The following is a 25,869-nucleotide window of genomic DNA, read 5'->3' as shown; positions in this document are numbered from 1 at the left end:
CGAAGCCACCATCAGTAAACGGCGTGGGTCTTCCCGCCTGTAATTTTGACACCGCGACAGTAACGCTGGGTGATGGAATTGATTGCGCCCGCATCTTGGACTTTCTCCAAGAACAATATGACACTGGACCCCGTTGGAAGACGACGACAGAGACACAGATAATGCCGATGAAACCCATTTTTTCTCTGCACCAACCCGATTGGCCTTTCAAAGACTCGCGTATGACTTGTGTTTGGCCTTTTGAAGCCGTCGAGACTCAACACAGATCCATCTTTCATGTTACTGACAAGGCCACTTCTGAGATCTGGGAGAAGTATCGCAACTTAATCATGCAGTGGCCTCTGCTTCCAGTTGCTTCCCGTACGTCTCCTTGAGCTGGAGGTTTACCTAAAATACCTTGGTAGGTATCCAGCAGGTAGGTACTAACCTACCTAGTAGTAGTAAATATCATCTAACTTTCCAAATATCTACTCGTATCGCTTAGGTACGTTTAACTACTATTAATACTTTATTCTAGTATCTGCTACTATCGGTAGTATCTGCTACTATAGATATGTTCCTTTAGTTTCTGGTAATATTATATACTCCTAACCACTGGAGCTTTATATTTAAGACACAAGATACAAGAGAAAGCTCTTCAACTGCAGCCCATTTTGCTCCGAACTTTGACTTCTAGTCAGGGTTCTTGGCGGGCTGGCGAATCGGGATCATACCTGACATAGACACTGTCGGAGGCGTACCTATAGTTTCTTCACCTGCCGAGAGAGGCTGACATTTTTCGGATCTAGTACATGACGGTATTGAAGGCCGTCTTGACGCTTAGCATCTACGGGGTAATGCCACTGCAAATGTAATGCAGCGCCAAACAGACCTGTCGGCTTTGCCAGGGTTGACAGATCAAAATCGCTATTGTCGCCAAGGATATCGGTACCCAGATATCCATCTTCGCGCAGTGGGTATGCCAAGATTGCCGGTCCTTATCCTGGTGCCATTGGACTACATCGATCATTGACTCTGGGAATACCATGTTCTGGATCCTAATAATAATTATTAATTTTGAACAAATTATTTTATTGAGAGAAGCATACCTCTTTGAGAATTCAAGGATTGCTTCTTTAGTCTCATCGCTAGCCATGGATATGTCCACAGGATACCAAGCCAATTAGTATGGGCTTCTGGGTTAAAATATCGGATGGTAACCCCATCTCATTGAGTATTATTTGGATCTGCTCAGTCCGGGCCATGCGTGTAGATTCTTCGGGTTCCTCCTCTTCTATGGTGTTGGTCTCGGGGATAGTGGCCTCTTTTAAATCCTCCTCTCCTTCCTCTTCATTAGGACCGCCGGAATCTTTCTCACAAATCACTACTTGGCCATTCTGGGTCTCGGTTGTAGGGGCGGAGTCACTGGTCTCTACAGAGGTAGGTTTAGGTGGGAGAACCGTCTCACTTGGCTCGTCTGCTCCGGTTCCGGTAGGCAACTTAGAGAAGTAATTCAAAAAATTGAATTAGAGGCTCTTGGCTCTTGGTCAGGTTCCTTAGCCTGCCTCTTGTTCTGGGATCTGGTTAAAGGGGCGTGCGGGGCGGATCGCTTTGGTGCCATCGTGGGATCGTAGGGGAACCGAGTATATGAAATCAGCGTATGTTGGAAGGTTTGTGCAATGAAGAATCGATTCGTTGCAATATGTGCGCGGAGAATGCTTCGCGATGCTCTCAATGATGTCTCGTGAATGGACAGTAATACTTGGAGATTTCTGTCACGTAGATACTTGTGTGTCGTGTATCGATTAGATATCTCGTCTAAATGGTAACGTAGAAGGCAGGTATGTTGTCATGGCAGGAGCGCTATCACTTTTTCTACCTACGGTTTTTTCCCTAAGCTGATAGTAGTCAGCCAAAGTGGCGACAACGTCAAGAACCCGTAATAAGAATGTATATGAGAATGTATATAAGAACAGTTGGCATCATAAGATAAAGATTCTCTTTTCATTCCATCGTTCCATGTCAGGTTCGATATTGGTTTCACCATTAAGCGTGGTGTCTACCTCTTGGTGTCCAATATCAAGCGTTGGATCAATCGCAATATCCTGCCCGGCTTCACGGTCAGGTTCCTCCTGGTCATGTCCAGAGGGCCGCTGAAAAACGGGATCAAGTAAATTGTGATGATCAGTGTAGTCAATATTGTCACCCTAGTTATTATATAGTGGAGGTAAAGTGATATAGTCCCCCCAACCTGATGGAAGATCTTCCATCATGGAGGTACCAAACGGTATCATAGCATACCTTAGTACGCAGGAGTTGGTAAACTCTTCATTAAGGTCTGTTGAGATCTACGAGTTCATCTACCTAGTCGCATACTAATGCATACTTTACATATAGATGACAAACCGAAGCAGCAGACGCCACCGCACTGGTCGCTACAGCGAAGAGTGCCTAGCTTTCGATCGAGCTTGCAAGGCTGGCATTGACGATCCATCTAAGGGACCAACAGCGGCGCAACTGATTGCAGCGCAGTTGAAAGCTGAGAGACCGGAGGAGTTTGAGTTACCGCGCAATTGGCTCAGATTTGCAGCAGAGCATCCAGACGTCGCAGGGAGATTGCGCCATCAGTCTGACTTCTTTTACAGCCATAAAGTATAGGAAGCAGATATCTGTTACTATCGTTAGTATCTGCTACTATCGTTAGTATCTGCTACTATCGTTAGTATCTGCTACTATAGATATGTTCCTCTAGTTTCTGATATCATCACATTCTCCTCACTACTGGAGCTCTACATTTGAGGCATGAGATGCTGGATTGTAGACTTTGGGTGCTTGCTAGTATTTCCCTGAATCAAATGCTACCTACGCCTAGTATGTCTTTTAATGTCACTCGAGGTGAGGAGAGCACCGAGGGGTTAACCGGCTCATTATGGAGGGAGATCCTAGTCGTCCTCTTCCATCACGTTCCTGTTAAAAAACCCATGGATTTGCCTGGCCGATGTCCTGCCCACTATCGGCTCCAGCTCCTTCTCCGTCATGTTGGCCACCTCCCGAATATTCTCCGTGTCTAGAATGAGGCTCTTGATGTTTTGCGGCGTTACGCCCGGTGCGATGGACAGCATCTCCTGAGGCTCCTGGTTAAAGACCTGGTCCTCAACCCTGGAATCCTTGTCCAGGCCCGCCTGCACTGCTGCAATCGGATCAGGCTCGTGCTCTAGCGTCTTGAGCGAGGCGAATATCTCGGCAGTCTCATACGGTGAGGATGACCAAATGATGCGCAGCTTGGGAAACGCAAGCGTCAGCAGCACGAGCTTGGATTGGAGGTCCGACGAGACGTTGGTAGGAGCAACGCTGCTGAGGCTGCCGGAAAGGTCAGCAAAGGGCTCTAGGGTGAAGGACTTGTTCTGGTCGAATTCGATGAGTAGCATGGGAGTCTTGTAGTGCTGAAACATGGTCTCCGCCTGGCTGTACAGCCTGCCGTCCTTGAAGGACGAAATTAGATCGCTGATGGACTTTCGCTCCACACAAATGTTCGGCGACAAGATGTAGTCGCCTACCGTAAGCATGCACGGCACCACTACCATGGAGCGTCCATGCAGCAGAGACGGCAGCGATGATCTGAATTCTCGTACATCGACGACGACCCTCGGCGGCTCCGCCGTGGCCGCCAGCTTACCGCCTCCGGCAATGCGGGTGTTGACGGTGCGTAGAAAGGCTTCCTGCGGGTCCTCAACTCCGTGCGGGTCGACCGTCATGACCAGCGACATGCTCGCTCGCTCCTTGATCAACTTGGTGAAGGCATCCTTTTCTCTTCTGACCGAGGACAGGTACCGCTGCTCCTCCACAGAGCCCCCATAGTATAGAAAGTATACTCTGACGTTGCGGTCATTATGAGAGGACCGGTACACTTCCACACGGCGGATGAAGGCGGCATCAGGCTCGTACATGATGATGTACCGTGGCTTGACCTCCTCCAGCACGTGCTCATCCTGGTCTCCGTCGTAGGAGTGGACAACAACCAAGTCCTGCATCTCGTACAGCTGGTAGTAGTCCTCCATGTTCTCTAGCGGATCGGCAGCAATGTCCTCCTTCTGCTGGAGTGCTTCCTCTTCCGTAATCTGGACTTCTGCCATTAGATCTGCCACCTCCCCTGGCTTCTCGAAATATTGGGCAATGCTCCCATTGTCGGCACGCCCGGACATGATCATGGAATTTCCGCCGCCTCGCATTCTCCGCCTTTTGTTTGAAGGTGCCTTGCCCCCCCTGGCACTACCTGGAAGTCCCGGCCGCGAATCCGTGGCGCTGTTGAGCGCCTTTTGATTCTCAGCGAACAGGCTGGCGCTGACCTGCGCAAATTGCCTCTTCCATTTCAAGTAGTTTCGAAGCCTCCGCCTCAGCATGAAGTTTGCCGACGGCTTGTGAGCTTCCTCGGCGCGTTCGCGCTCAAACTCGGGGTCGTCTACCACGGGAAGCTTATCTTTGTCCACCCTTGGCTTGACATGCATGGTCTGAAGGAAGTCGCGGAGCTGTCGGCACGTATCCGTGTTTGAGCACATGATTAAAATGCTTCCGCTAGAGTCATCTCGAACTTTGGGCTCAAAGAAAAGGTCTCTATCAATTTCTTCCAAAACCTCTGCTAGGATGCCCCATTTCGGCTGTTCCTCTAGAACGGGACGTAGAGAATCAATGTTTTCACCACTCTGTGATACGCTTTTGGGATTGGCATAGTAGACTCGCCTTCGTGCGACGTCGAATATGGTCTGGGCGGCATCCAAGAAGAGCCATGGGGACTGAGATTGCCGGGTCGATCCTGGCGGAGGGGAGTGCGCGGCGTGTATTGTATCAAGGTGCTGAAGAAAGGACACCGCATCATAAGTGAGAATATTGCTGAGAAGTCCACGAAGGATAGTCAAGTCGCTGACAATCTGGCGTGTCTTCCAACTGACGCGGTGCCAGTTTGGATCTAATTGGCGACGAACCATGACGTCAAAGTTCTTGAGCAAGGCACTGTCTAGGTTCCAGTCTTCCATTTCCAAGCCTGAGTTACCCTTTTTGAGCTCGTGGATGCTGACCTCGACGCACTCCATGATGGCGTTCTGAATGTCTCTCATCGAGTCCGACATGGGTACCTCAAGCTCAATGACCTCGGCCTTTTTCTTGCCTTCGAGAGACTGGGCCACTGTAACGTGAAATCTTGGCCAAAGGGACGCTTTCTTAAGAAACAGATTTCTCATCATGGTGGTCAAAGGTGAGAATCCTGTAGTGAACGGATCCGGGTTGTCTGAAAAGGCTTTGAGAAAGCCAACCTTGTTCTTCTGCCTGTACACTCGGAGGATGAATGCCTCTAGAGATGTTGCGATGATTCGATCTGCATGAAGGACAATAAGACCAGTGATGAGCTCGGGATTTAGCAGTCCCGTCAGGAGATCGACAACGAGGATTCGAGATGTGATGCTGAAGATGCCTCCAATCGCATACATCTTTTCTCTGGCACCGACGGTCTGGGAGTCGGTGTTGACGACGGTTAAGCCCCGTGCTTTGGGGGACGCACTGATGGCGGCATGTTCGGCCAGGGCCTCGCCAATCCAGTTGTTTTCGCGGTCACTTGAGCCAACGAGAACAATGAGGTTGCTGCCGGCAGCATCGTAAGAGTGAAGGAGGTTTGTGACAAGGCGCATCTGGCCCAGGCCACGGGCGAGAATCACGAGCTCATCCTCAGACCGGAGCTCTTGGAACAGCTGCTGCTGGTATTCCTAATGGGTGTCGATTAGCATTAGCTACCAGGCCAGGCAGATACAGCAGTGCAAACGAACCAGAGGCAGCGAGAGTTTGACAGGCTGCGGCGCATTGTTGGTCGACATGCAGGGCACCGTGATGATGCTTCATGGCCGAAGCGTGAAGTTTCATGGGCGACTAACAATCAATGGAAGTTCCGTTATTATCAAGTACAAGCTCAATGCTTCTCCACAACAAGACGGAGCTGCTTTTAGTGCTTCCGTTTAGCGCTGTGGGCTACCGTTTTTAGCAGTGCTTGTAGCACCTCCGCTTTCCGTTTAAATCACGTGCCTATGATTGTTGGTACCTAATCCGTTTCCAACTCGGAATAAGACGAAGATGCCTGATGCAATAATGACCATTTCCATGCAACGGGGAATAATGCAGAGAATAATATCCACGTAGTTCATATCAACGGCAGCAAGTGTCAGCCCATAAAATTCTTGATACCCAAAAGAGTGTCTTACAATGCGGCACGTAGGACCTTTGTAAAGCCCGTTTTTGGCCCAACTTTTGACGAATACCCATGACGTTGACTGAGACGTCATCCAATCGACGCCACCAGCGCCCAGATGCAATCGCCTTGATCAAGCTTGCAACTTTGCCGGCTTCAGCTAGGCGCTTTGGGCATATATATAGCAGAGCCTGGTTTGATACCAACTTGGAACTTTCAATCTTATTCTTTAACTTTGAACAATTGCATGCTTCTGCTTCGTGACAAGGCTATTTCGCATTTACGACGCTACTACACACATACAAAGATACTCCCTACAACTACCAAGATCTCCAACATGGATTCCAGCAACAACCAGCAGAAGAAGGAGGTATGTATCCATCTACATCTATTCTATGATTGTACACCCAATTACTAACACGAAACCAAAGGGCGAGAAGCAGTTCTCCATCCAGCCGATCAACGAGTCCTCCAACGTCGACCCCAAGTTTGCTGCACACCAGGCTCACCCCGGCCCAGCCATCTCTCAGCAGATGCCGCCTCAACAAGGCACCAAGGAGGAGCGCCAGGCGAGAAAGGAGGAACTGAACAAATAAACAAATAAACACCGATACCAGCAATACGATGAACACCCTAAATAAATAAATTTTAATTCTCTTCTTATTTTTGACTTGAATATCCATTGTTTGATGACGTGAACCTCTCCTCGGGCACATGTACCCGCGCAACAGCAAAGTGTACATGCAAGAGCCATGATGCAGTAACTACAAACTCCCATCAAATCAAGCGCCTTGCACATATTGTCTGCCTTGGCGCTTGTATCCTCCATATTGCGTCTCCTATTAAAACGGCCCATGCAGCCCAAGTGCGATCCATAGCTTCTGACCCGTTCTGGAATCAATCAATCCGTTCGTCAGCGCTGAGGAACTGGTCTCGTGCTGTTCTGCGTGATGACGACAAGGGACTGCGCGGCTTTGAACAGTCACTGAATATGGACCTGGAGGCATTGAACGCTGGAGCCTTATTCTGGCTGATTCTAGCGCCTCTTCCCTCCCCCGCGGGCCTCCGGCTCTAAATTACAGGGAGCCAGTACGTGCGTATCCTCGCAATTAGTGCCCTGTACAGCCGCTGCGGATTCCACAGACCCCCCCGAAGCGGAGCCCCCAGAACCGCTGCCACCGCCTTGCCTTGCGGATTCCGGTTCCTTTGTCCGAAACGCATTTGCTCACTCACTCAACCTCACCTCTCCCTCTTCCCTTTCTCTCTCGTCCTGCAAAACCTCCGCAAATCCTCCCTTGATGCCTCCGCCGTTGGAGACGCACGCCCGACTCGATCCCCGTGAGAAGCAGCTATCATTTCTTAGCGTTTTCGGCCCGAGGGCATCGCCCACGCTTGCCTGGGCCTTGCACCGGTCATTAATTAAGAACTCAGCTGCTGCCTTTTTGACAGCGGGCGCCAACCTTGGCTGGCCAGACGAAAAGAGGAGACGGTCAAGCTACCATCTCATCTAGGCCCTCCCCCTCTTTCCACGCCGCCAAAACGACACTACGATAGTCGCTCCTCGACGACTCTTTTTGCCTCTGCTCTCCCGCCATCTCCCAGCGTCGCCTCGTCTCTCGCCCCCTTGATCTTGCCGCTTCTCTTCGTCCCAGCGACCGCTCGCCAGCGGCTCCACCGCCAACATGCCCTCCATCCTCAACGACGACGACAAAGACACCGTCAAGCGCTTCGTGCCCAAGCAGTCCAACAAGATCCAGGCCGTCGCCGTCGCCAAGCTCTACGTTGCATACCCCAATCGCTCGAAATGGACCTATTCGGGACTGCAGGGCGCTGTTGTGCTGGCCAACGACTTGGTCGGAAACACCTACTGGCTCAAGATGGTGGATATTTCGGTATGAATAACCCTCGAATTGCCTCCCCCAAACCCATTCGCCATTACTCTTTCCCCCATAGAAAAAGGACGGGAAGCGAATGCAAGCGATTGAAGAAAGAGAGAGAGAGAGAGAGGTTGAAAGGATCATAATGTTAACAGCTTTGGCAAATTGAAACAGCCCTCCAACCGCGGGGTCATCTGGGACCAGGAAATCTTCGATTCATGGAGCTACAACCAAGACCGAACCTTCTTCCATACCTTTGAATTGGAGGAATGCCTTGCCGCCCTCAGCTTCGTCGACGAAAAAGAGGCCAAGCAGTTCAAAAAGAAAATGGACGAGCGAGAAAAGAATGCCAGCCGAGCCACGAAAGCAACGCCATTTGGCGGATCCAACCATGCAGCGGGAGGAGGCCAAAAACACAGTCTGCTAGGAAACATCTTCCACCGACATTCAACGGTTTCCATGATGCCGGATACTACAACCTCCAACCTGTCGGGCTTTTCTCACAACTCCGGCTCTTCGGTTAGCCTCAACGACGGCCGAGGCGGTTCTGAGTTTGCCCTCTTGGATGCCTTTGATCCCATGTGGCGAGAGCATTACGGCCATGATCTCAGTGACAAGGGGTTGACAGACGACTTTATTAAGGACAACCAGGAGTTTATTGTCGACTTCCTCAGAGAAGAACAGGCCAAGCTGAACAGAGAGGCAGCAGCAGCGCCGCCGCCCGCACCACCCGCACCTCCTGCCCCTCCCGCGCTGCCTTCGCCTTCGACCAACGGCCATGCCGTGAGGGCGCCTCCTCCTCCTCCGCCTGCGTCTGCTCCTGCGGCCGCTTCTCCCATCCCCGGTTCGCCCAATGCCAAGAGGGCAGGGCCGCCTCCTCCTCCGGCTCCTCGGCGGTCGGGCGGCAAGGTTGACGGTGATCCCAGCCCACCGAGAGCACCATCTCCTCCTCGGCCACGATTCAACGCTCCGCCACCCCTGCCCGACGCAGGCAAGTTTGCGCATCCAGTCGTTGAGAAGAAGAAGCCCGTGCCTGCTGCTGCTCCGTCCGTCCCCGGACCTCCGCCTCCTCCTCGAGTACCGGCGAAAACGCCTCTCGAGCCCGAAGACCAGCATCACAGGTTCAATGTCCCGCCTCCATTCGCCGGCCAACGCGCCCCTGCGCCTCCAAGCCGCGGGCCCGTCCCTCCTCCGCCTCCTCCTCGAGGCAGCGATGCCGGCGCACCGGCTCCCATGGCCCTCCCTCCACCTCTGCCTCCAAAGGTACCAACTTCGAGCGCTCCTCCACTGCCACCGCCGAGTGCCCGACCAGTCCCTCCTCCGCCGGCAGCCATTCACGTACCGCCGCCCCCTCCTCCCATGCCGGTAGCCAGCAGCATTCCAGCTCCTCCTCTGCCTCCGCCGATGCCATCACCAAGATTGCCTCCTCCGTTGCCCTCGGTCAGCGCTCCTCCCTCGGTGCCGCCGCCGCCGCCGTTGCCTTCACCAGGGGCTGGAAGCGCTCCTCCTCCACCACCTCCACCACCTCCTATGCCTGTCGCCAGCGCTGCGCATCCACCTCCACCTCCTCCCGGACCTCCCCCGATCCCGGGAGCTGGCAGTGCACCTCCAGCACCACCGCCGCCTCCCCCACCCGGTCCCCCGCCAATCCCAGGGGCCGGAAGCGCTCCTCCTCCCCCACCCCCTCCGCCATTCCCTTCGGCAGCAGGCGTCCCTCCCCCTCCGCCTCCGGCAATGCCAGATCGAGATTCTGGATATTCATCAGGACCTACGGCGCCTCTTCCCAAAGCGGATGGTGGGCGTGTGTCTCTCCTTGGAGATATTCAAAAAGCAGGAGGCATTGGATCACTTAAGAAGGTTGACAGAAGCAAGATCAACGACCGCAGTGCGGCCACTGTTGGAGGAGCTTCTGGTTCGGGTGGGGGAGCTGCACCTAGCCCTGCAGCTGGTGGTGGCATGGCGAATGCCCTGGCAGCAGCTTTACAAAAGAGAAAGGATAAAGTCAGCAAGAGTGGTAAGTTTCCGCCTTTTCTATTCTTTTTTTCAGTGAGAAGAATACTAGAATACTAATCCATTTGTGCGCATAGACGATGAAGAGGAAGATGATGACTGGTAAAGGAGAAACCTGGGGTATTAAGAGAAGAGACATTTGCACGTCAGGCGGCATGATACCTATGATGGCCGGGAAAACAAACGAGGCAGAAGGAAACCCACGTTCCCTATCATTATCCCTCAGCCATGTGAGGGAATCACGATATACTAAACTGTTCGCAACTCACGGCAGTGCCAGTGTTGGGATTGTTCACAATCGGTGTCTGTCGCAAAATGAGGGGACAGTTAAAAGTCGCAAGCTACAGAGAGAGAAGTATAGCTTGTGTTTTGGAGTGGCAAGCCCGTATGGGAGTCTGGAGTTGTTTGGAGTGGGAGGCCTTTTGATGTCATTACTCAATAGATTGATTGGCTTCAAGTTTGTTTTTGGTAGCATGAAGTACGTTTTGAGTTTCCCGCTTTTTGATAGGGTGGGAATCTTTTGAGGATTTAGTGAGAAGAGGTGGGAGAGTGGGAAATATCAACAAAGATTGCACAAGAGAGAAATTAAAGCATGCATAGCAATATCCGCACGATATGGGCAAGATCGTTTTTCATCACATGTGACTTGAGTTGTGGCAAAAAAATTATGTAGTCGTAACCATAAGAAAAATATGTAGTATCAACAGTCCTAGTACTAGTATAGATGGAAAACATGAACGTGTGAAAAGACAAAAAGACACCATTGTGACGAGCCGCGCCGTCTCTCCCACCGCGGCCATCGAAAAACCTCCACTCCGTATAACTGTCGTGGGACCCAACGAGCAGCAGCCGGGAGGGAGCAAGGCTAACTTTTGAATTCTGCAGATCTAAAGTTTTCCTTGCCCCCTCCATCATGCCACGTCTAGAAAGGTTTGAGAGAGAAGACAGCTGTGCCAAATCCCCAAGGGCGTAGGCTGGCCCCTTTGTTTTCGTCAGGTTCGCTCCCCGCTTCTTCCTTAAGAGCGCACAGAATTGGGGAGGCGAACAAAACGGGCAAGGGGGCGTTGTCGAGTATTGATGTGAAGAGAGTAGGAGGAAAGGCGAAAAAATAATGATGGATCCTTTTCCCTCGCAAGTTGTTTCCCGGGAAGGCGGCTCGGAGCTGCGCTCAAATGTCGTCAATGTCGAGCTCCTTCTTGTCGTCGGTCTCGGACTCGTCCTCGGACTCGTCAGCACCGAACTCGAAGCCGGCGTTGTCGTCGCCGTCCTGGCCGTAGGTGTCGGTCTCGTTGATCTTTGCGTTCTCGGGCAGCTCGCCAAGGTTCTTGAGATTACGGGCCTCGTCGGAGGTGTACTTGAGGATGACGTCGCCCTTGCCGTCTTGGAAGTCTCGGAGGGAGAGGAGGATGATGTCGCCCTGGTTGATCCAGACCTTCTTGCGCATCTTACCACGGATCTAGACGAGGAGAAGTATTGGTTAGCCCGATTTTCTTGCGTTTTTTCTCTCGTTGTCTCTCGATGCAGGGTGGTGGAGCGACGTAAGCAGCGTCATGCATGTGATGTGTTGATTTTTCTCTCTGTGTTGTTGCTTTTCAGGGGGGTTTGAAACGTACGTTGGCGAGACGCTTGCTGCCGTCAAAGCACATAGCCTCGAGTCGGCCGTTACCCAGCATCTTCACGACTTGGGCATACTCCTGGCCGTCCTCCTTGAAGGTCAGCTCTCGGCGCTGGTCATCGTTCTCCTTGGTTCCTCTTCTGCGGTTCTTGCCGCCCTGTTATGCGCAAAAAAAGAGAAGCTGTTAGCCGTTGGTTCGAAATCATCAGGTAGGATTTGGAGTTTTTTTTTTCTCCGATCGCCGCGTCAGGGGAAAAAACCACACAAAAAACTTGGCGGGGGAGGGGTTGTTTTGGAATTAATTTATTTATTAATTTCTCTCGCCCGGTTCCCTGTGGTTGTTTCCCCTGCGAAAAAAGGGTTGCGAAAAACGTACTTTTCCCTTGTTCTTGGGCATCTTGACTGTTGGCTCGAGAAATCTGGAGTGTCGGTGACCGGGGGATGCAGGAGGTCAAAAAGTCGGCGACTCTCAGATTTCTTATGTAGGGGCGAAATATTAGCATTTGGGCGCAGTCGACGAAACGCATGCGGCTTTGGTGACTCAATAGTCACGTGATGGGAGTCACTCGTCAGCGCCCTTTGCTGTTTATGATTCATGCAACAGAAGTACCCTAGAGAGCTGAGGTACCTTAGTAGGACTGTAATGCCTTGTATTACCCATGACGCTTAGCAGTTGAAATGATAACATTCTTCAAGTAATAGCGAAGGATTTTTGACTCATTCCCGGGGCAAAAGTTCATATGCACGAGGTACCCAGATTACGCATCTACCTTAAGCAAGTGTGGCTGAAAGTTGAATATCGCCAAGCATGAAAGATTCCGCCAAATCTTGAATTAAACGAGAAAGCATGAGAACAACTTTGTATGAACATTCAAAATATTGGCACAACACATAGTTCGATGAATCCTCGCTGCCTCTCATGTTTCCTCAGCATTTGCTCACTGAAAAATCTCTGATCAACTGTACAATCCACAGTGGCGTTGAGGTACGTGTATTCACATTTTCGTGTGGTACCATTCAGGCACTCAAAACTAAAACTGGTGGCGATATGGATTTTTCTCTTGGCTCTCTTCTTCCTCCAACAACTTTTTGCGCCACACTTGAATTACATAATCACACTCAAGCTCTGCAACTTCCCAAGTGAAGCTGAAGCTCATTGTGAGATTTGTCGAAGCTCGTAGATCTACATATCTTCACATTATAACTCAAAACCACAAGATATCAATGAAAATAAATTATAATCAATTCATTTAAACCACTTGGATCAACTCATAAAATAGCAAAACTAAAATTGAGAAGAAAAAAGGGAACTTCTCCATGATAACCCAAACCACAGCACCAACACCATCATGACAGCGGCAGCTCAATTTCCTCTGCCCCTGAGGCATCTCATCACCAAGAAATTCACTCAAATCCCATACCTATCACTTATTCCAACGCAAATCCGACTCTCCTCCACCAAAGCTCCTCGCCAAGCACCCACCCCTATCCAGCGAAAACCCATCCTCCGAGACACCATCAGGCGCTACATCCCCGAAGAGGCCAAAAAGTTCGTCAAGCCTGACGGCAAGCTCCTGACGACCCCCGAAACCATGGCCTTCTTCCTCGAGCACAATCTCGAGCCTGATAACGGCGCCGCGCGCAGACTCACCACCGGTCCTGGCCTGCAGAACGTGTCTAAAGCCTATCACGCAACCATCGCTTTCAGTCCGCGGCACATTATTCATCCGCATGATTTGCGCTTCTTCGATCCGCGGGGCCATCCGCTCGCTGCTGCGAGACGAGCAAAATATCTCCGAAAATCTCAGCAGGAGCCGCTTTGGATCATGATCACGGGTGCTGGAGCTGCCTCTGTGGTGCGTACCCTGACGCAGAGACGCCTGAAGAGCGCAATTTACCGGAGCCTGGAGGACCTTGGCTTCCAGAACGGCGTGGGAGGCGGGAAAGAGATCAGGGGCACTCTATGGATTACGATTCACAACCCTGTTGCGGCGTCGAAGCTGGCCCCTGAGCCGTTTGGTGAGGCTGTTGCTCGGGCACTGAGGAGCAGATGCAGCCAGCCCTTGAGATGACAGAGATGATTAAGATGAGGCCTCTTCTTTCTTTCTCATTTTATCAGAGGTTGTTTTATGGATCTGGAAGACCAAGGCTGTATCTTTTGAGTATACGGCCTGATAGGTCCCAATCTCGAGCATATCAGATCAAGAATATTCACATTCTTGTGATATATGCTTGACCATCAATCTACTGGACCCGTCGAGCTTGGAATCCTAATCCTCCTTAGCATGTCGTCTAAACACATGCTTATGGGATTAATCAACTCATCTCTGTGCTCCAAACTCGACTGAGGCGGGAAAAGCCCACGTTGGATCTGCAACATACCTGCCACTTGTACAATACCCTACTCGTCTTTAAACTTCTCAGGATCACCACCAACTACCATCAGGTATTTCGTCCATCATTTCGTATCACCATCAATAGCGTTTCACACACGCCTTCATAGCATTTTCAGACATTAGTTTTGGGGGATTCATGGTCTGTGTATAATGAACCAACCAGCCCTTGGGGCCCTTGATGCAAACGTCCTTGAAGGAATCATCATACGTACCATAGACACTTTAAAAATCAGCGACAATGTTTTCATCAACAATGTCGAGTCACTTATTCACACATTCGGCAATGTTGCAACCATTTTCCAAAAACAGATCAGCCAGCTGTGTACTGTTTCGTTTGACATTCGTATAGATGAAATCATCTCCGACATCAGTCGTCCTATAAAATGATATAATCGAGCTACAGCCGCATGCTACAAAGCATTTCATGCAAAAGTGATATAAAAAAAGAGCCGACATGGACCTTGCCAGCACATCTCTCAGCCAATCGCAGCCGCATCTTGACAGAGACAAAGCCAACCTCCCCCTTTTCAGCCGGCCCCTAGAGCTCATCCGCCGAAACAAATAGATATCTCAAATCTCATACACGTAACTGGGCACAAACTGCCATCAAACGCTTCCCTCCAACGCCGGTACATGCTCTTAGTAGTCCCTGAAATCCTCCTATGGACAAGGAGTTGGAGAAAAAGAGGGCCATGAGAAAGAAAAGAAAAAGGACAAAGAAAATTGGCCGGCAGAGTTTTACAAGGAGCTCCTCTTGTCTGAAAAGACATCGCCTGCTCCTTCGCCCTCTTCCTCTGTCGAGTAGGCAACGTACTTCCCTTTGCCTTTAACATCCGCCGTCATTGTCAACCCAAGTTTGCTCTCCTTCATGCTCCGTCGGCTACCGGGTCTCTGGTTAGTCGCCTTCTTCGGTGTTGCCGTCCCCTTGCGGCTCTTTGGTCGATCCGATCTTCCCACATTGAGAGGAGATCCCATCTTTAGGTCCTCGCCAGAGGAATTTCGTCTCGTTGTCGGAGCTGTGGAGCTTTTCATATCTCGCATTTCCTTAATAACATCTGCAAAACTTTCTTCCAGAGTCTTCATGCGAGCGAGAACCAGCCTTCCCATCCTATCGCGATCCGCTGACTCGGCTTCTCCCTTACTTCGCAGTCGATTGTCCTTCATCATAGCCATGGCCATCTGCGTCTGGAAACTACCCGCCAAGCCAGCATTGATATCGCCAACAAATGGGAGATTCGTGTTGTCAGATAGAATGCTGAGATCGGCTGAGGATAGTCTTCGGGCAGCACGGTCTCGAGCTCTCTGATCCATGCCCAGCATGGCGGATCTATTCAAGTTGCTCATACCCGCCAGGCCATGAGGAGGCATGGTGGAGCGAGTACTGAGGCTCGGCGGAGAGAAGAGCGATCGTCGAGGGGGGCTGCGCATGCCAGTAGGCGTAAATGACTCGCCTGCTATCATGTCTGCAGCTTGGCCACCCCGGCTTCTAGGCACGGGCTCTTTAGGCGGCGAGGCTGAAGCGGAGCTCTCAGGAGGCAGGTCCATCTCCCCAGGATTGTACAGTATTGTGTTTGTAGACAGTGTGCGATTGTGTATTCCGGTTCGCCTGGGCTTACTCGGAGGTTTTTCCTTTTCGTCCGAGCTATGCGAGGAAGCTATAACGGCTGACCGCGCTCCCGTAGGAGTTGTTGTAAAGTAGTCATCGGTTTCGCTCGGGGCAGGATTTCCTCCCCTCGGGCCATTAGGATCGGCGCTGGTGCCAAGGTCGTCTTCATCTTCATCGTTTGTTACCAGTTCGTCATCTCCATCGGCATCGGTGTGGTCTTTATACTCGGGCATCAGATGGGCAAAACGAGGGTCCATGAACCGGGGATCCATCATGGGGAAGGCTCGATATGAAGTTCCCCCAACGTTGGACGCAAGGTCTGCCGGGTCGCTGACAATGGACCTTAGATCGGATAGTTGCCTAGAGTTGGAGCGCAGATCCCAGCCCATGCTCATCCTCCTCTGCCAGTCTGGCACAGCTCTATTGTCCGTTGGAGGCCAATTGGTGCCGCCGGCTCCGTCCTGATCATTACGATCCATCCAATTTCGAATTGCCGTCTGTGTCTTTCGTCTCTCATGCCTCCTTTGTGTCCTCGTGGCGTCGGGCATACGCAGGAACAGCTCGTCGAGGGCTCTATCCTTTTGATAACCTGCCACCGACTCTTCGCGTACTCGCATGCTGGGGCTGAAAATACTGGTCCTGTTGGCCATGTCTCCAAAGGAAATGGCCCGGCCCCGACTCCTTCCGGGATTCTCGACTAGATCTGTAGGCTCGAAAATGGACGGCGCCAGCCAGAATCTTTCGTACAAGAATATACAGAATAAGATGGGACAGTGAGTCACCTTGATGATGATGCGATTGAGCAAGACGAAGTGGCGAAGTGGCATGCAGTAACGCAGAGGCATGAGTAACCATGCAAAGATGTTGGTAGGTGCGATGTAGGAGAATAGAGCGTCATTCTTCACCATCGAGATGGTGTTGATGGCGAAGAGGAATCTACATGATGGATTAGTGATGAATGGCCTTGCAATAAGTAAATATGGGAATGGCGCATACTGATGCTCTTCGGTGGCATTGGAAGCGATTGCCATAAAGGAGTTAGTCAGGACGGTAATGAGAATGGTCCTGGGTTGAACAGTTAGCAAACTGGAAAAGGAGACTCAACAGGGTGATGATTCGTTGAAGCACATACACAATCAAGAAATGACAGATGATAAGGAACAAGCACAACAGCGCTCGCGCAAGCCAGTTGTACGATGGCCATCTGTGGTCGTATTAGTTTCAGAAACTGTCTGTCTTAAAGCGCGAAATAAAGGGAGAAGGGGGACGTACACATCCCAAGCGGCGGGTGTGAAACCCATGAGGATCTGAAATATCTTGTAGGCAACCTCGCCACCATCACTAGAGGCGGTGGAGGAAGTGAAGAAGACAAAGAATCCGCTACAGACAATGAGAATCAACACAAGGATAGCCGCCAAGTCTGCCGCCATGAGCCGAAAAGCAATAAGCAGCTGAGAAAAGTACTGATAGTGGTCCAGGATGCTGAAGATGCGAGGCAGCAGCAGGATGGCATTTGCGGCCAGCACATCGTAGGCCATGGCATTCCAATGGTGAGGGTCGGCGAGAAAGACGCCATAGACACGCATACAGTAATAGGCAATGAGCAGCACCAGGATACCCAGGTCAAAAATGTTCCAAAAGCTCATGATGTACAGTGCAAATCCCTGCTCATTGAAGCCCACAAGCTCGTCAAGCATAAAGCCAGCGCTCCAGAACCAAAAGACCAGTTCCAGGCCGGTGATTTGGGAAGATCGTCTAGATAGGACGGCCAAGAAGAGCCCAATGAGAACAGCAAGGGACAGCGTAGATAGGAAGGATCTATATCGCGGCACCCTGAGGCGAGACAGCTTAAGCAGTGATGCCTGCCTGGGGTCGTACAACATCACAGTTCTCCTGCCAGGAGGAACGGCAAACTGCCCCGGTTTGGGAGGCAGAGAGCCTAGGAGAGGAGTCCTATCATCAACTTTGGGCTGGCTATTGAAGCGCGAAAAGGGGCTCGAGGGCGACTCCCGGTGCAGGCTATCGGCAGAAGAATAGAAGGAAATGGCACCATTCCAGATGGCCTCCAGCTGCTGGACCACAACCGGGTGGGCGAGGAAATGTTTAGCCGAGGCTCGGATTGCAACCTCTAGAGTTGACGTCCGTGACGCTACAAGGGGGGTGTTTTTGGACCTGCTGGCAGAGCTGCCAGCCGTGGGGGGTGGTCGTGCTCCGGGCATACCTTGGAGAGGGTAGAAGTCGTAGGCCAATGCATCAATCAGTTCGCGGGTGGAGTATTCCTTGAGCAGCTTCAGGGACAGCAGCTCACAGACCTTGGCCCTCGTGTTGCTGGTGCCAGCATTGGCGGCATACATCTGGCCTTCCTTGGTGAACTGCAGACAGTTGGCCATGAGGGCGTAGAGAGTGGCTCGCGAGAAGTGTTGGTTGCGAATCTGTTGCTGCATGGGCTTGATAAGGAATTGAGAAACTTGGGGAGACCGTAGCTGGTCCCATGTAAGCGTCGTCTCAGTACGAGAACTAACGATGATTCGGATTGCATGAGTCAAACTGTAAACCGGGAGGACGTCTAGAAAAGAGGGAAACAAGAGTGGCGTTTAAGTCAGCTAATAGGTCATGGGGATACTTGAGGGCTTGTGAAACAGAGGGCCAGCCTAAAGAGTGAATATCATACCAAGGTGCGTTGAGGAGAAGAGTGGAAGGACAGGCAGCGTATTGCGTCTCCTACGGTGGCGTTCCTCGTCTCCATCATCTCCTTGACCCCCCTGATCTCGTCCTGCAGCATTGTCGGTTGCATAGCTATAAGGATGGCGGCGACGGGTGTTGTTGCTGCCGTTGGTATCATCAATGGGGCCCGGGTCGGTTTTGTTGTTGTTGCTATTATTGTTGCTGTTGTTATTCCCGAAGCCGTCGTCTTCATCTTCGTCCTCATCCTCATCCTCGTCTGCCTCTGTAAAGTCCGCCGTGGCATGAGCTCGATGGACGGCAAATTGGCGAAGCGGCGTGACGGTTGATGGCGAGATGCTCTCGTGTCGAGCAGATACGCGACGGGGAGCTGGTCGAGGGCGACGGAGCGCTATGGACGACATGGTTGGTGCTTGAAGCCGGAGCGCCTGTGTAGATCAGTGCAGCGGCAGCAGCAGCAGCAGCAGCAGCAGCTTGAAGCGAGACCCGTCTGTCTCTCAGCACTCAGCCGGGAGCGCCATGGGGGATTAGCAGGTTGCAGGGGAGGTCGAAATAAGGCAAAAGAGGCGACAAGCTCCCGCTTTCGCGAGCTGGAGTGGAGAGGAAGAGGAAGAGGAAAAGGGAAAGGAGAGAGAAAAGGAAAAGGAACAGAAAAAGGAAGACGAGCAGAAGAATCGCGGATGGCGAGAAGCACGACGGGCTTGGACGAGGTGCAGCGGTCCTTCTAATCTGGGTTGGGAGCGCAAAAGCCCACAAGCGGGCTGTTTGGCAGGGGTGTCAGTCTTCCCCAGCTACTGTACAGTTGTGGTTTAGTAGGTGGTTTAGTGGTTCAATTTATTCGAGGGAGCCGCGCTAAACAGGAGCTCTCTCGAAGCTATCCTGTACAGTAGATTGTCGGGCGAGTGTCCGTTCCAGCTGAGCTGCTGCTTTGGATCTGATCTGCATCAGCTGGGCTGGCTTCAGCTCCCTCCCTGTCACGATGCCAATGAACAAAAAACAAATACCTCCCCAAGATGCTGAATACGGAAACTAGAATACAGAATCTAGAAGCCAGAAGCGAGGAACGAATCCATCCATGGCAGAGGGAGGGTCTGGTCTGGTCTGTGCGGAGCCTGGAAAACAAACCACAACTTCTCACAACATCAAACGTGCTTGTCCTCGTGGTTCCTCCGCCATGTGTTTCTGGGTCGAGTTTGGCTTAGGACCCCTTCCATAGTGTTGCAATGCTACCTTAGTAGTCTGGACGGACTCCGTATTTATCGGTCACGGTGATGATTTTCGGGGCTTTCATTCCCTGATTCTAATCCCATCCAGACCGTTAGTTTAGCTGACCCGCAACGGCATAACGCATTCTGTTTGTTTTCTGGGTCGTGGGATGAATGGAGTCGCCGATGCATCATTTCTGATCTCTTCTTCAGTTTTAGCGGGCTTGTACCCTTGCTTCGCGCATTAAACACAAGAGCGTTACTTTGATGCAAGGACATCATGAGATCAGCAGCAGATTGCCCATTTTCTGGGGTGGTACAAAAAAGTCCCTGCATTTTGCGGACTGATTGATTGATTGCTTGATTGACTGACTGATGCCCGCATGTATGTGCGAGTACTAATGTATGTAGTCCGTACAGTAGAGCATGTACATGATGATGTGCGCATAAACGCAGCGACTTCTTATGTGCTCCGTGCCACATGCTTCCTGTCCAGAGCCAACCGGAGATGCAGCTCATGGGACGCATGACTCCCGTGGGCGTCGATCTCCAGAAAAAAAAAAGAGGGTGGGCTTCCCACATGCCAGACAAGTGCCGCCGATTGGGGCATTTCGTTTCTCCCTCCTGCTCGTACATACTCTTTAGTCTCTAGGTAGGCAAATCAAATCAAAACGGCTGGGGAAACGCTAGAGAGTATTACTCGTAGACGGGCAGAAGATAGCGTGCTACTTCCGTTGCTCTCTAGCTGGGAATCCGTCGGGCGGCTCGAGATGACGGACTGCAACAACGCCATTTTAGAGGTGTCGTGACCTCGGAGGCGTGCGCTGTGCCGAAAGAGATCGCCGGCTCGGGCTGCCTGACGGTCTCTGCGCAAGGATGGCTAGGTAGCTTGTAGTTAGGATCACTGATGCGATAAGCCGGTGCGGGCTGAGGCGACCATGAGGCCATTCGCGCCAGAGCTAGCTCCAATGCTTATTGCAAATAGCGCCGACGGGTGGCAGGCATTCACCGTTCCTACGAGCTAATAGCAGCGGTATGGAGATAGTTCAAGATATATAAAGAATCAAATCCGGTGTGGCTTGGTTCGATATATTTAGTAGATTCAGGTAGGGTGTTGATAGCATGAGTACCAGCTCTAGCCATGGAATTCGGAATGTGTTACTATTTGTCCCGAGATCATCTCATGTCTGTTACAGGCAAGGGTCATGAGATCCAGGTCAATAATGGAGAAATCGGTCAGATCAACAAAAGAATCATATATGACATGTACCATTCCATTTCAAACGTATGGGTGGTTAGGAAAAGTTAAATGTGCCTGCAGCGGCATTGATACAATCTGCTCCATCACACCCTCTTGCACTTCATCCAATTCTTCGCGCTCTAGGAGTATTTCCGCCGGTACGGAGTACCTTAGTATAAGCTGTGTTAACCTGGTACCTAGCAGGTAATACTTGCACGAGAATACCTAACTGTCTCGAAGATTACTACCTGGTACCTACCTATGGTGCCGGTGTATCTCTGTGACCGCAACCTTCTGTTGCCATCGCTCTTTTACCTGTCACATACGAGTATGTTCAAGGGCCCAGATATCTAATAAGCGAAGTCATCTTGCGCAATCATGTGGAACGCGAGGACGTTTCTATGCTCATCTCATCATAGATCAGGTCTTATTGATTGTTGCCCGACATATCTCCTTGTGCTGTTTGAAATGGGCAACCTGACAAGCCCGTCCGCAATACATGACCCCCTTACACCTCCCGCACAACCTCAACGGCACATAATCCTTTCCACAATTTGCACACCAATGCAGCGGCAATGATAAAGGTCTTTCAATCCCATTTCCACTCCTCACAGCCGCCAACAGCTCCTCGGCTCTCTTTCTCGCCAGTCTCAGCACCCGCTGTTCGCCCAGGCTGACGTGCGCCGCCGCCCATGCGTTCCCTCCTGGAGGATAGACGCCCTCTGCGAGGTTTTCCTGTAGCTTTTCTAATCGAGTCCTGAAGCCGTCCAGAAGACTTCCAATCGATTCTGCCACAAACTGCAGAACTTCCACCTCCTTGGCATCGCTGATTTTCTCACGTGTATCGAGTTTCTGAAGCGCTATGGCAGCAAGATCTGATTCATCCAGCCGCTGAATACGGAGATATTGAAGGACGTTTTTCGGTAGAGGATCTGTGAGAGTAAGGGAGATGGTAGAAATCGAATCGAGCCCGGCCAATGCCCAGAGCTTCTGCTTTTTTCCATAAAAGGGGGCCATAGGATGTGTTGAAAGAACAAGATCATAGCTGTCATTAGGGTTATCGAGCATGACAAAACCATAAAGACGTAAAAGACGATTATTTGGAATAGATCCGTAGAAGATAAAAACCTAAAGAAACAGTCTCAAATAAGCGTATATATAGTATAATCAGGGTGTAAGGTGGATTTACTTGGTCTCCAACTTCATAGTCCTTCCCCGCAAGGACAGAGAGACTTCCAGACAAGGGATCGTAGGCATGGCATTGCATAACCTCAGGCGAGTGGTTTAACATATCTGCAAAGGGCGCCAAAACTCGAAACGATTTTCCATCGGGCAGTGCGAAATCCATCGCACGACTCCAGACGCTGCAGAGAGCCCATTTGTACTAAAGAGAAGAGCAGGAGACGTTGGTCAATGGTTCGGAGTATCCATCACGCGCATATAGCACCTACATCTGCGATAGTAAATTTGTCGAGTGGGAAAAGATCTGGATGCAGTCCAAGCACTCGCATAACCAGTCCCCTGTGATCGTCCTCGATTCTCTGCTTCAGTTGCTTCGTGACAGTATATAGTGAAGTCCCGGCGCAAACCTCCAATTCGTCCTCCTCAAAGAAGATGCTTGAAGAGTAGCTCGCGGGTAACGCTGCCACATGACTTCGTGGGCCATCATATCCAGACTCGCGCGATCGTACGAAAAGGAGATAGATAGCCAAAGTATCTTCGACGGACAAGGGCGGCTGTGTAGAGCAAAGGACTGGCCCAAGAAGAGGATCCGCATATGCATGCTCAACTGTCCATAGGCAGTCACCAGGAATTGTGAGAATCCTTTCTCCTTGCTTGAAACGCCGCAGTGCTCTAGCACCACGCCCGGTGACCGGAAACTCGACCAGCTCCAGGTCCTCCAACCCTACCGCTCCGGATTCTTTCAGCCAGGACTCCATTGGATCAGATCATAAAGAAGCGTAAAAAGAGAAGTGTCGAGCCGTAGCTTCCATGAGTCGACATGTCGAGCCAACCATGGAATTTTCGTAGTGGGACATGGAGTTGACGGTCTGTGCCATGAACGCCACAAAGCTTCCGTCCAACAACCTCGGAGAACTCCAGCTCCATGGAGGAGTTTTGATCTCACCTAGTGATTTGTTCCCTCCAGCATAGAGGAGGGTTTAGGACCACCAAAAGCTTGCGCCACGGTAACGACCTTGACTGACTCATATGCGCATCTGAGTCCCTTTATAGCTTTTCGAATTGCTTCCTAAGTCATCTTGGGCTTTCTTTTGTAGCCTGGCGGTGACCGAGACCTTTTTGACGCTAATATAGCACCTGTGCAGTGTCTGGAATGCTGTCACTCCGTGGTTTTTTAGTATGGATCGCATTTACTGTACCAGATTCAAGTGTCGGCTTACAGCAGGCGGTGCCAGTTGCTAGCTTCGCGGAATAGGAGAGTAAGATTCATGGAGGTCAAATGCCTGGATGTGATTCACTGCAAAGATCTGGAGGTTTTGCCAACCACCTGCCACCAGTGTCCGGAAAAAGAGGCTTGGCTTCACGAAGAGGTCAACAGATAGGCGAAGTAAGTGCAGATGGCTTCCAATAACTTGAACCTTCCGTGTTACCGCTCTTGCTCTTGCCCTCACTTTCTTCCATTGGCAGGTATGTTAAAGTCCAGCTGCAGATGCGGATTCTCAGCGAGTCTCATCTTTATCAAATTCATATCGTGTCAAAGCACAGTCCAATATCTGATATCGTTAGCATGGCGTATCATGAATGTTTCCAACTCATAGCTCCAAAAGTCGGGAGATACACCAAGTTAAGAGGTCCGCCTGGACTGATGCTTTTCAACTGGATGGGAAGCGAAATCGAGCGCCTCGTTGCTGTACCCATTCAACTGCAAGACGTCCCGTCGAGACCTGACATGGCCACATCTACGGGCTCAGCGTCACAGCTCCAGGACGAATGCCGGATTGTCGAAGCAACCGCTGGAGACTCCCCCAAGGAGATGCAGGAAAGGGAGCATCTAAAGCGCAAAGCCAACAGCGGAGAGCATACCGACTCCTCTCCGCACCAGCAGCGGGCAAAAACAAAGCCCAGCGACGCAAAGGACGGGGTCAATACCAATCCTGCCACATTTTCCAACCTCCCCTTGGAATTGCATCGACTGATTTTTGATCGAATCAACTTCGTCGAAGACCTTGTTTGCCTCGGTCTGGCAAGCAAATATCTCTGGGCCATTGCAAGGGATCATCTCCGCACGCATTACGCTTCATTTTTGGGGCGTTGGGCTGCTCTGAGGATAGTCTTTGTGGGAGATGACGTTGAAACAATGGACTTTCCTCCAGGATTGTTCTCTGCAGAAGAATTGGATGAACTACCAACAACAGTTGACATACCTTACAACTACGACGTCCCCGATGTCACGTGGACGTCGGACGTCCCTACGACGCTGTATCACTTCACTCTTCCCCTCTTTGCCAGAAAGGAAAGATTTCACACTCTGTCAGAATTGTCGATAGATATATATGCAGCATGTAGAGATCGGAACAAATTCAGGTATGATCCTGCATTCAAGTCGACATATCGGGACATCATTGCCGAAGAGGCAACCTACTTTCCACAAGACCAGCCATGGATTCTTCGGAACTTGACAGCGAGGGAATTTGTCCGCTCGGAAGCCATTGCTCTGAAACCAGAATTCATCCACGGTCCTTTCATTGATGGATTTGGATTTGGCCAAGTTATCATATCGCGCATTTGCTGGTCAACAGATCCCTGCGACAGCATTGACTGTCCCATACCTATCCACAGGGGAGTGTGGGCAGGACACGCGTTCGAGATTATAACTTTGGCACAACACAGAGCTGAAATCACAGAGATAGAGTGGAGAGATGTGAGCGAGGAAGTGGCAAATGAGATTGCGATTATATGCGAGAGTAAATATGGACCCAATTGGCACGAGATCATATGCGAACGTTTCTTCGATGGCGGAGATGCGTCTCGAAATATTGTTGATCCGCATTTGACACTGTCCAAGAGGCCCATTTAGATAGAAGAAGGGGGGGTGCCAGTCAAAGAAGCCTTGTTAAAAAAGACCAGTCAAGATGATGATGGGGGCAGGGTATTATTGAACACTTGTATCATTCCACAGCATGAGGTAGAGAGGGCATTAATAGACATACATGTGCAATGCTATTCAACTACCTGTGCAAACCTCTTCAGCTCATCCCGCCGAGTACTCGTACGTACACTCCATACTTGCTTGCCGTAAGGCATCCATGAATTAAAGCTCATGTCTTGTCGTACAAGTAGACTCGATGCCTGGCCGATAGATCTCTCTACGTCAGTTGCCGGATGGATGCCGGATGGAGACCAGAGACATGCATCGGTCCTATGAGAGAGCCGCACTGGGGAACAAGCAGTTCATTTCCTTGTCAGTTTTCCCCAAAGCAGAGCGATGCAGAAATCGCTTGTTCTTAGCTCGATGCAGCAATGGCTTACTTGTACTGCAAGCAGTTTAGTTCTCTATGATGCTGAGTTGGAGAATTGGATCCCTGTATGCTGCAGCGCTATGCTAGTGAGACTAACGTTGGTAGCTTCACTGAAGAAGAACAGCGGTGTGATGCAGTATGAGAGAAAAAAAAAATCTCCTCACTCGGATTTGTTCTGGGTATGCTGGTGGCAAGATTTGTTTCTCTTGGTCATTGTCGATTTGTGAGTTGTAACATCATGCCAATGCATCGGTTGGGAGGCGACGAATGAATCATGCCAGGCCGAGATCATCCGGTTAACAAGCAGGCAATTGTAAAGCTTTTGCTCGTATGTCTCTACGTTGAAAAAGTAACCAGGTTATTGGATCGTAACCGGTGTTGCTCCAATGGGATCTTCGCCTGACCCATGTATGAATAGCGTTGCCCAATTTTTCCCAAACCTGATGAGGACATCTCGAAGTGGAACGGCATCTTGTACAACTCATACCTAACAGGAATACCTATGGACTCCATATCGTCTAGCGAATGAGCAACAAGCGCTTCACTCTA

General features: G+C 50.9%; 9 protein-coding genes across 9 annotated transcripts; 5 read left to right on the top strand and 4 right to left on the bottom strand.

The window, feature by feature from the left end:
• Positions 1-2,250: 2,250 nt before the first annotated feature.
• Positions 2,251-2,637, top strand: V8C40DRAFT_263840 (uncharacterized protein; the record flags this gene model as incomplete). The annotated part of the gene is made up of 2 exons (XM_083219502.1): positions 2,251-2,298; positions 2,377-2,637. 2 exons carry the CDS (start codon positions 2,251-2,253, stop codon positions 2,635-2,637), a joined length of 309 nt encoding a protein of 102 aa, XP_083075592.1.
• An 89-nt stretch (positions 2,638-2,726) lies between these two features.
• On the bottom strand, positions 2,727-5,939 carry V8C40DRAFT_239127 (ssDNA endodeoxyribonuclease RAD1). The gene is made up of 2 exons (XM_083214585.1): positions 5,793-5,939; positions 2,727-5,732 (listed from the first exon to the last, which is right to left on the bottom strand). Exons 1-2 carry the CDS (start codon positions 5,838-5,840, stop codon positions 2,922-2,924), a joined length of 2,859 nt encoding a protein of 952 aa, XP_083075591.1. The 5' UTR covers positions 5,841-5,939; the 3' UTR covers positions 2,727-2,921.
• A 188-nt stretch (positions 5,940-6,127) lies between these two features.
• On the top strand, positions 6,128-6,871 carry V8C40DRAFT_239124 (uncharacterized protein). The gene is made up of 2 exons (XM_083214584.1): positions 6,128-6,578; positions 6,640-6,871. Exons 1-2 carry the CDS (start codon positions 6,456-6,458, stop codon positions 6,802-6,804), a joined length of 288 nt encoding a protein of 95 aa, XP_083075590.1. The 5' UTR covers positions 6,128-6,455; the 3' UTR covers positions 6,805-6,871.
• Positions 6,872-7,805: 934 nt separating this feature from the next.
• On the top strand, positions 7,806-10,441 carry V8C40DRAFT_175375 (WASP family protein). Its single transcript, XM_083211663.1, has 3 exons — positions 7,806-8,100; positions 8,260-10,099; positions 10,173-10,441. The coding sequence occupies exons 1-3, from the start codon at positions 7,891-7,893 to the stop codon at positions 10,199-10,201; spliced, it is 2,079 nt and encodes a 692-aa protein (XP_083075589.1). The 5' UTR covers positions 7,806-7,890; the 3' UTR covers positions 10,202-10,441.
• Positions 10,442-10,715: 274 nt separating this feature from the next.
• V8C40DRAFT_239119 (translation initiation complex factor eIF1A) lies at positions 10,716-12,191 on the bottom strand. The gene is made up of 3 exons (XM_083214583.1): positions 12,087-12,191; positions 11,709-11,867; positions 10,716-11,551 (listed from the first exon to the last, which is right to left on the bottom strand). The coding sequence occupies exons 1-3, from the start codon at positions 12,105-12,107 to the stop codon at positions 11,264-11,266; spliced, it is 468 nt and encodes a 155-aa protein (XP_083075588.1). The 5' UTR covers positions 12,108-12,191; the 3' UTR covers positions 10,716-11,263.
• A 772-nt stretch (positions 12,192-12,963) lies between these two features.
• V8C40DRAFT_175332 (uncharacterized protein) lies at positions 12,964-14,074 on the top strand. The gene has a single exon (XM_083211662.1). The coding sequence runs from the start codon at positions 13,060-13,062 to the stop codon at positions 13,780-13,782; it is 723 nt and encodes a 240-aa protein (XP_083075587.1). The 5' UTR covers positions 12,964-13,059; the 3' UTR covers positions 13,783-14,074.
• A 310-nt stretch (positions 14,075-14,384) lies between these two features.
• On the bottom strand, positions 14,385-19,087 carry V8C40DRAFT_239115 (ion transporter). Its single transcript, XM_083214582.1, has 5 exons — positions 18,384-19,087; positions 16,985-18,278; positions 16,845-16,916; positions 16,709-16,777; positions 14,385-16,648 (listed from the first exon to the last, which is right to left on the bottom strand). Exons 1-5 carry the CDS (start codon positions 18,796-18,798, stop codon positions 14,845-14,847), a joined length of 3,654 nt encoding a protein of 1,217 aa, XP_083075586.1. The 5' UTR covers positions 18,799-19,087; the 3' UTR covers positions 14,385-14,844.
• Positions 19,088-21,153: 2,066 nt separating this feature from the next.
• V8C40DRAFT_175316 (Rubisco LSMT, substrate-binding domain-containing protein) lies at positions 21,154-22,014 on the bottom strand. The gene has a single exon (XM_083211661.1). It carries the CDS (start codon positions 21,905-21,907, stop codon positions 21,260-21,262), a length of 648 nt encoding a protein of 215 aa, XP_083075585.1. The 5' UTR covers positions 21,908-22,014; the 3' UTR covers positions 21,154-21,259.
• A 1,574-nt stretch (positions 22,015-23,588) lies between these two features.
• Positions 23,589-25,082, top strand: V8C40DRAFT_285998 (uncharacterized protein; the record flags this gene model as incomplete). Its single annotated transcript, XM_083222476.1, has 1 exon — positions 23,589-25,082. The coding sequence occupies one exon, from the start codon at positions 23,589-23,591 to the stop codon at positions 24,876-24,878; it is 1,290 nt and encodes a 429-aa protein (XP_083075584.1). The 3' UTR covers positions 24,879-25,082.
• Positions 25,083-25,869: the final 787 nt, after the last annotated feature.

This window comes from Trichoderma camerunense, assembly GCF_050948025.1.
Source record: "Trichoderma camerunense strain CBS 138272 chromosome Unknown V8C40scaffold_5, whole genome shotgun sequence".
NCBI classification, from domain to species: domain Eukaryota; kingdom Fungi; phylum Ascomycota; class Sordariomycetes; order Hypocreales; family Hypocreaceae; genus Trichoderma; species Trichoderma camerunense.
Note: the sequence above shows the minus strand (reverse complement) of the source record. Positions and strands in the feature narration are given on the sequence as shown.

Coding starts and splice junctions, on each gene's coding strand:
- V8C40DRAFT_239127 (XM_083214585.1), bottom strand. CDS start 5,840: ATGTCGACCAACAATGCGCCGCAGCCTGTCAAACTCTCGCTGCCTCTG. Junction 5,733..5,792: donor TCAAACTCTCGCTGCCTCTG/GTTCGTTTGCAC, acceptor GACACCCATTAG/GAATACCAGCAGCAGCTGTT.
- V8C40DRAFT_239124 (XM_083214584.1), top strand. CDS start 6,456: ATGCTTCTGCTTCGTGACAAGGCTATTTCGCATTTACGACGCTACTAC. Junction 6,579..6,639: donor ACAACCAGCAGAAGAAGGAG/GTATGTATCCAT, acceptor ACGAAACCAAAG/GGCGAGAAGCAGTTCTCCAT.
- V8C40DRAFT_175375 (XM_083211663.1), top strand. CDS start 7,891: ATGCCCTCCATCCTCAACGACGACGACAAAGACACCGTCAAGCGCTTC. Junction 8,101..8,259: donor TCAAGATGGTGGATATTTCG/GTATGAATAACC, acceptor AAATTGAAACAG/CCCTCCAACCGCGGGGTCAT. Junction 10,100..10,172: donor GGATAAAGTCAGCAAGAGTG/GTAAGTTTCCGC, acceptor TTGTGCGCATAG/ACGATGAAGAGGAAGATGAT.
- V8C40DRAFT_239119 (XM_083214583.1), bottom strand. CDS start 12,107: ATGCCCAAGAACAAGGGAAAA. Junction 11,868..12,086: donor TGCCCAAGAACAAGGGAAAA/GTACGTTTTTCG, acceptor TGCGCATAACAG/GGCGGCAAGAACCGCAGAAG. Junction 11,552..11,708: donor GCAGCAAGCGTCTCGCCAAC/GTACGTTTCAAA, acceptor CTCCTCGTCTAG/ATCCGTGGTAAGATGCGCAA.
- V8C40DRAFT_175332 (XM_083211662.1), top strand. CDS start 13,060: ATGACAGCGGCAGCTCAATTTCCTCTGCCCCTGAGGCATCTCATCACC.
- V8C40DRAFT_239115 (XM_083214582.1), bottom strand. CDS start 18,798: ATGTCGTCCATAGCGCTCCGTCGCCCTCGACCAGCTCCCCGTCGCGTA. Junction 16,917..16,984: donor ACACCCGCCGCTTGGGATGT/GTACGTCCCCCT, acceptor ATACGACCACAG/ATGGCCATCGTACAACTGGC. Junction 16,649..16,708: donor AATGCCACCGAAGAGCATCA/GTATGCGCCATT, acceptor TCCATCATGTAG/ATTCCTCTTCGCCATCAACA.
- V8C40DRAFT_175316 (XM_083211661.1), bottom strand. CDS start 21,907: ATGCTCGATAACCCTAATGACAGCTATGATCTTGTTCTTTCAACACAT.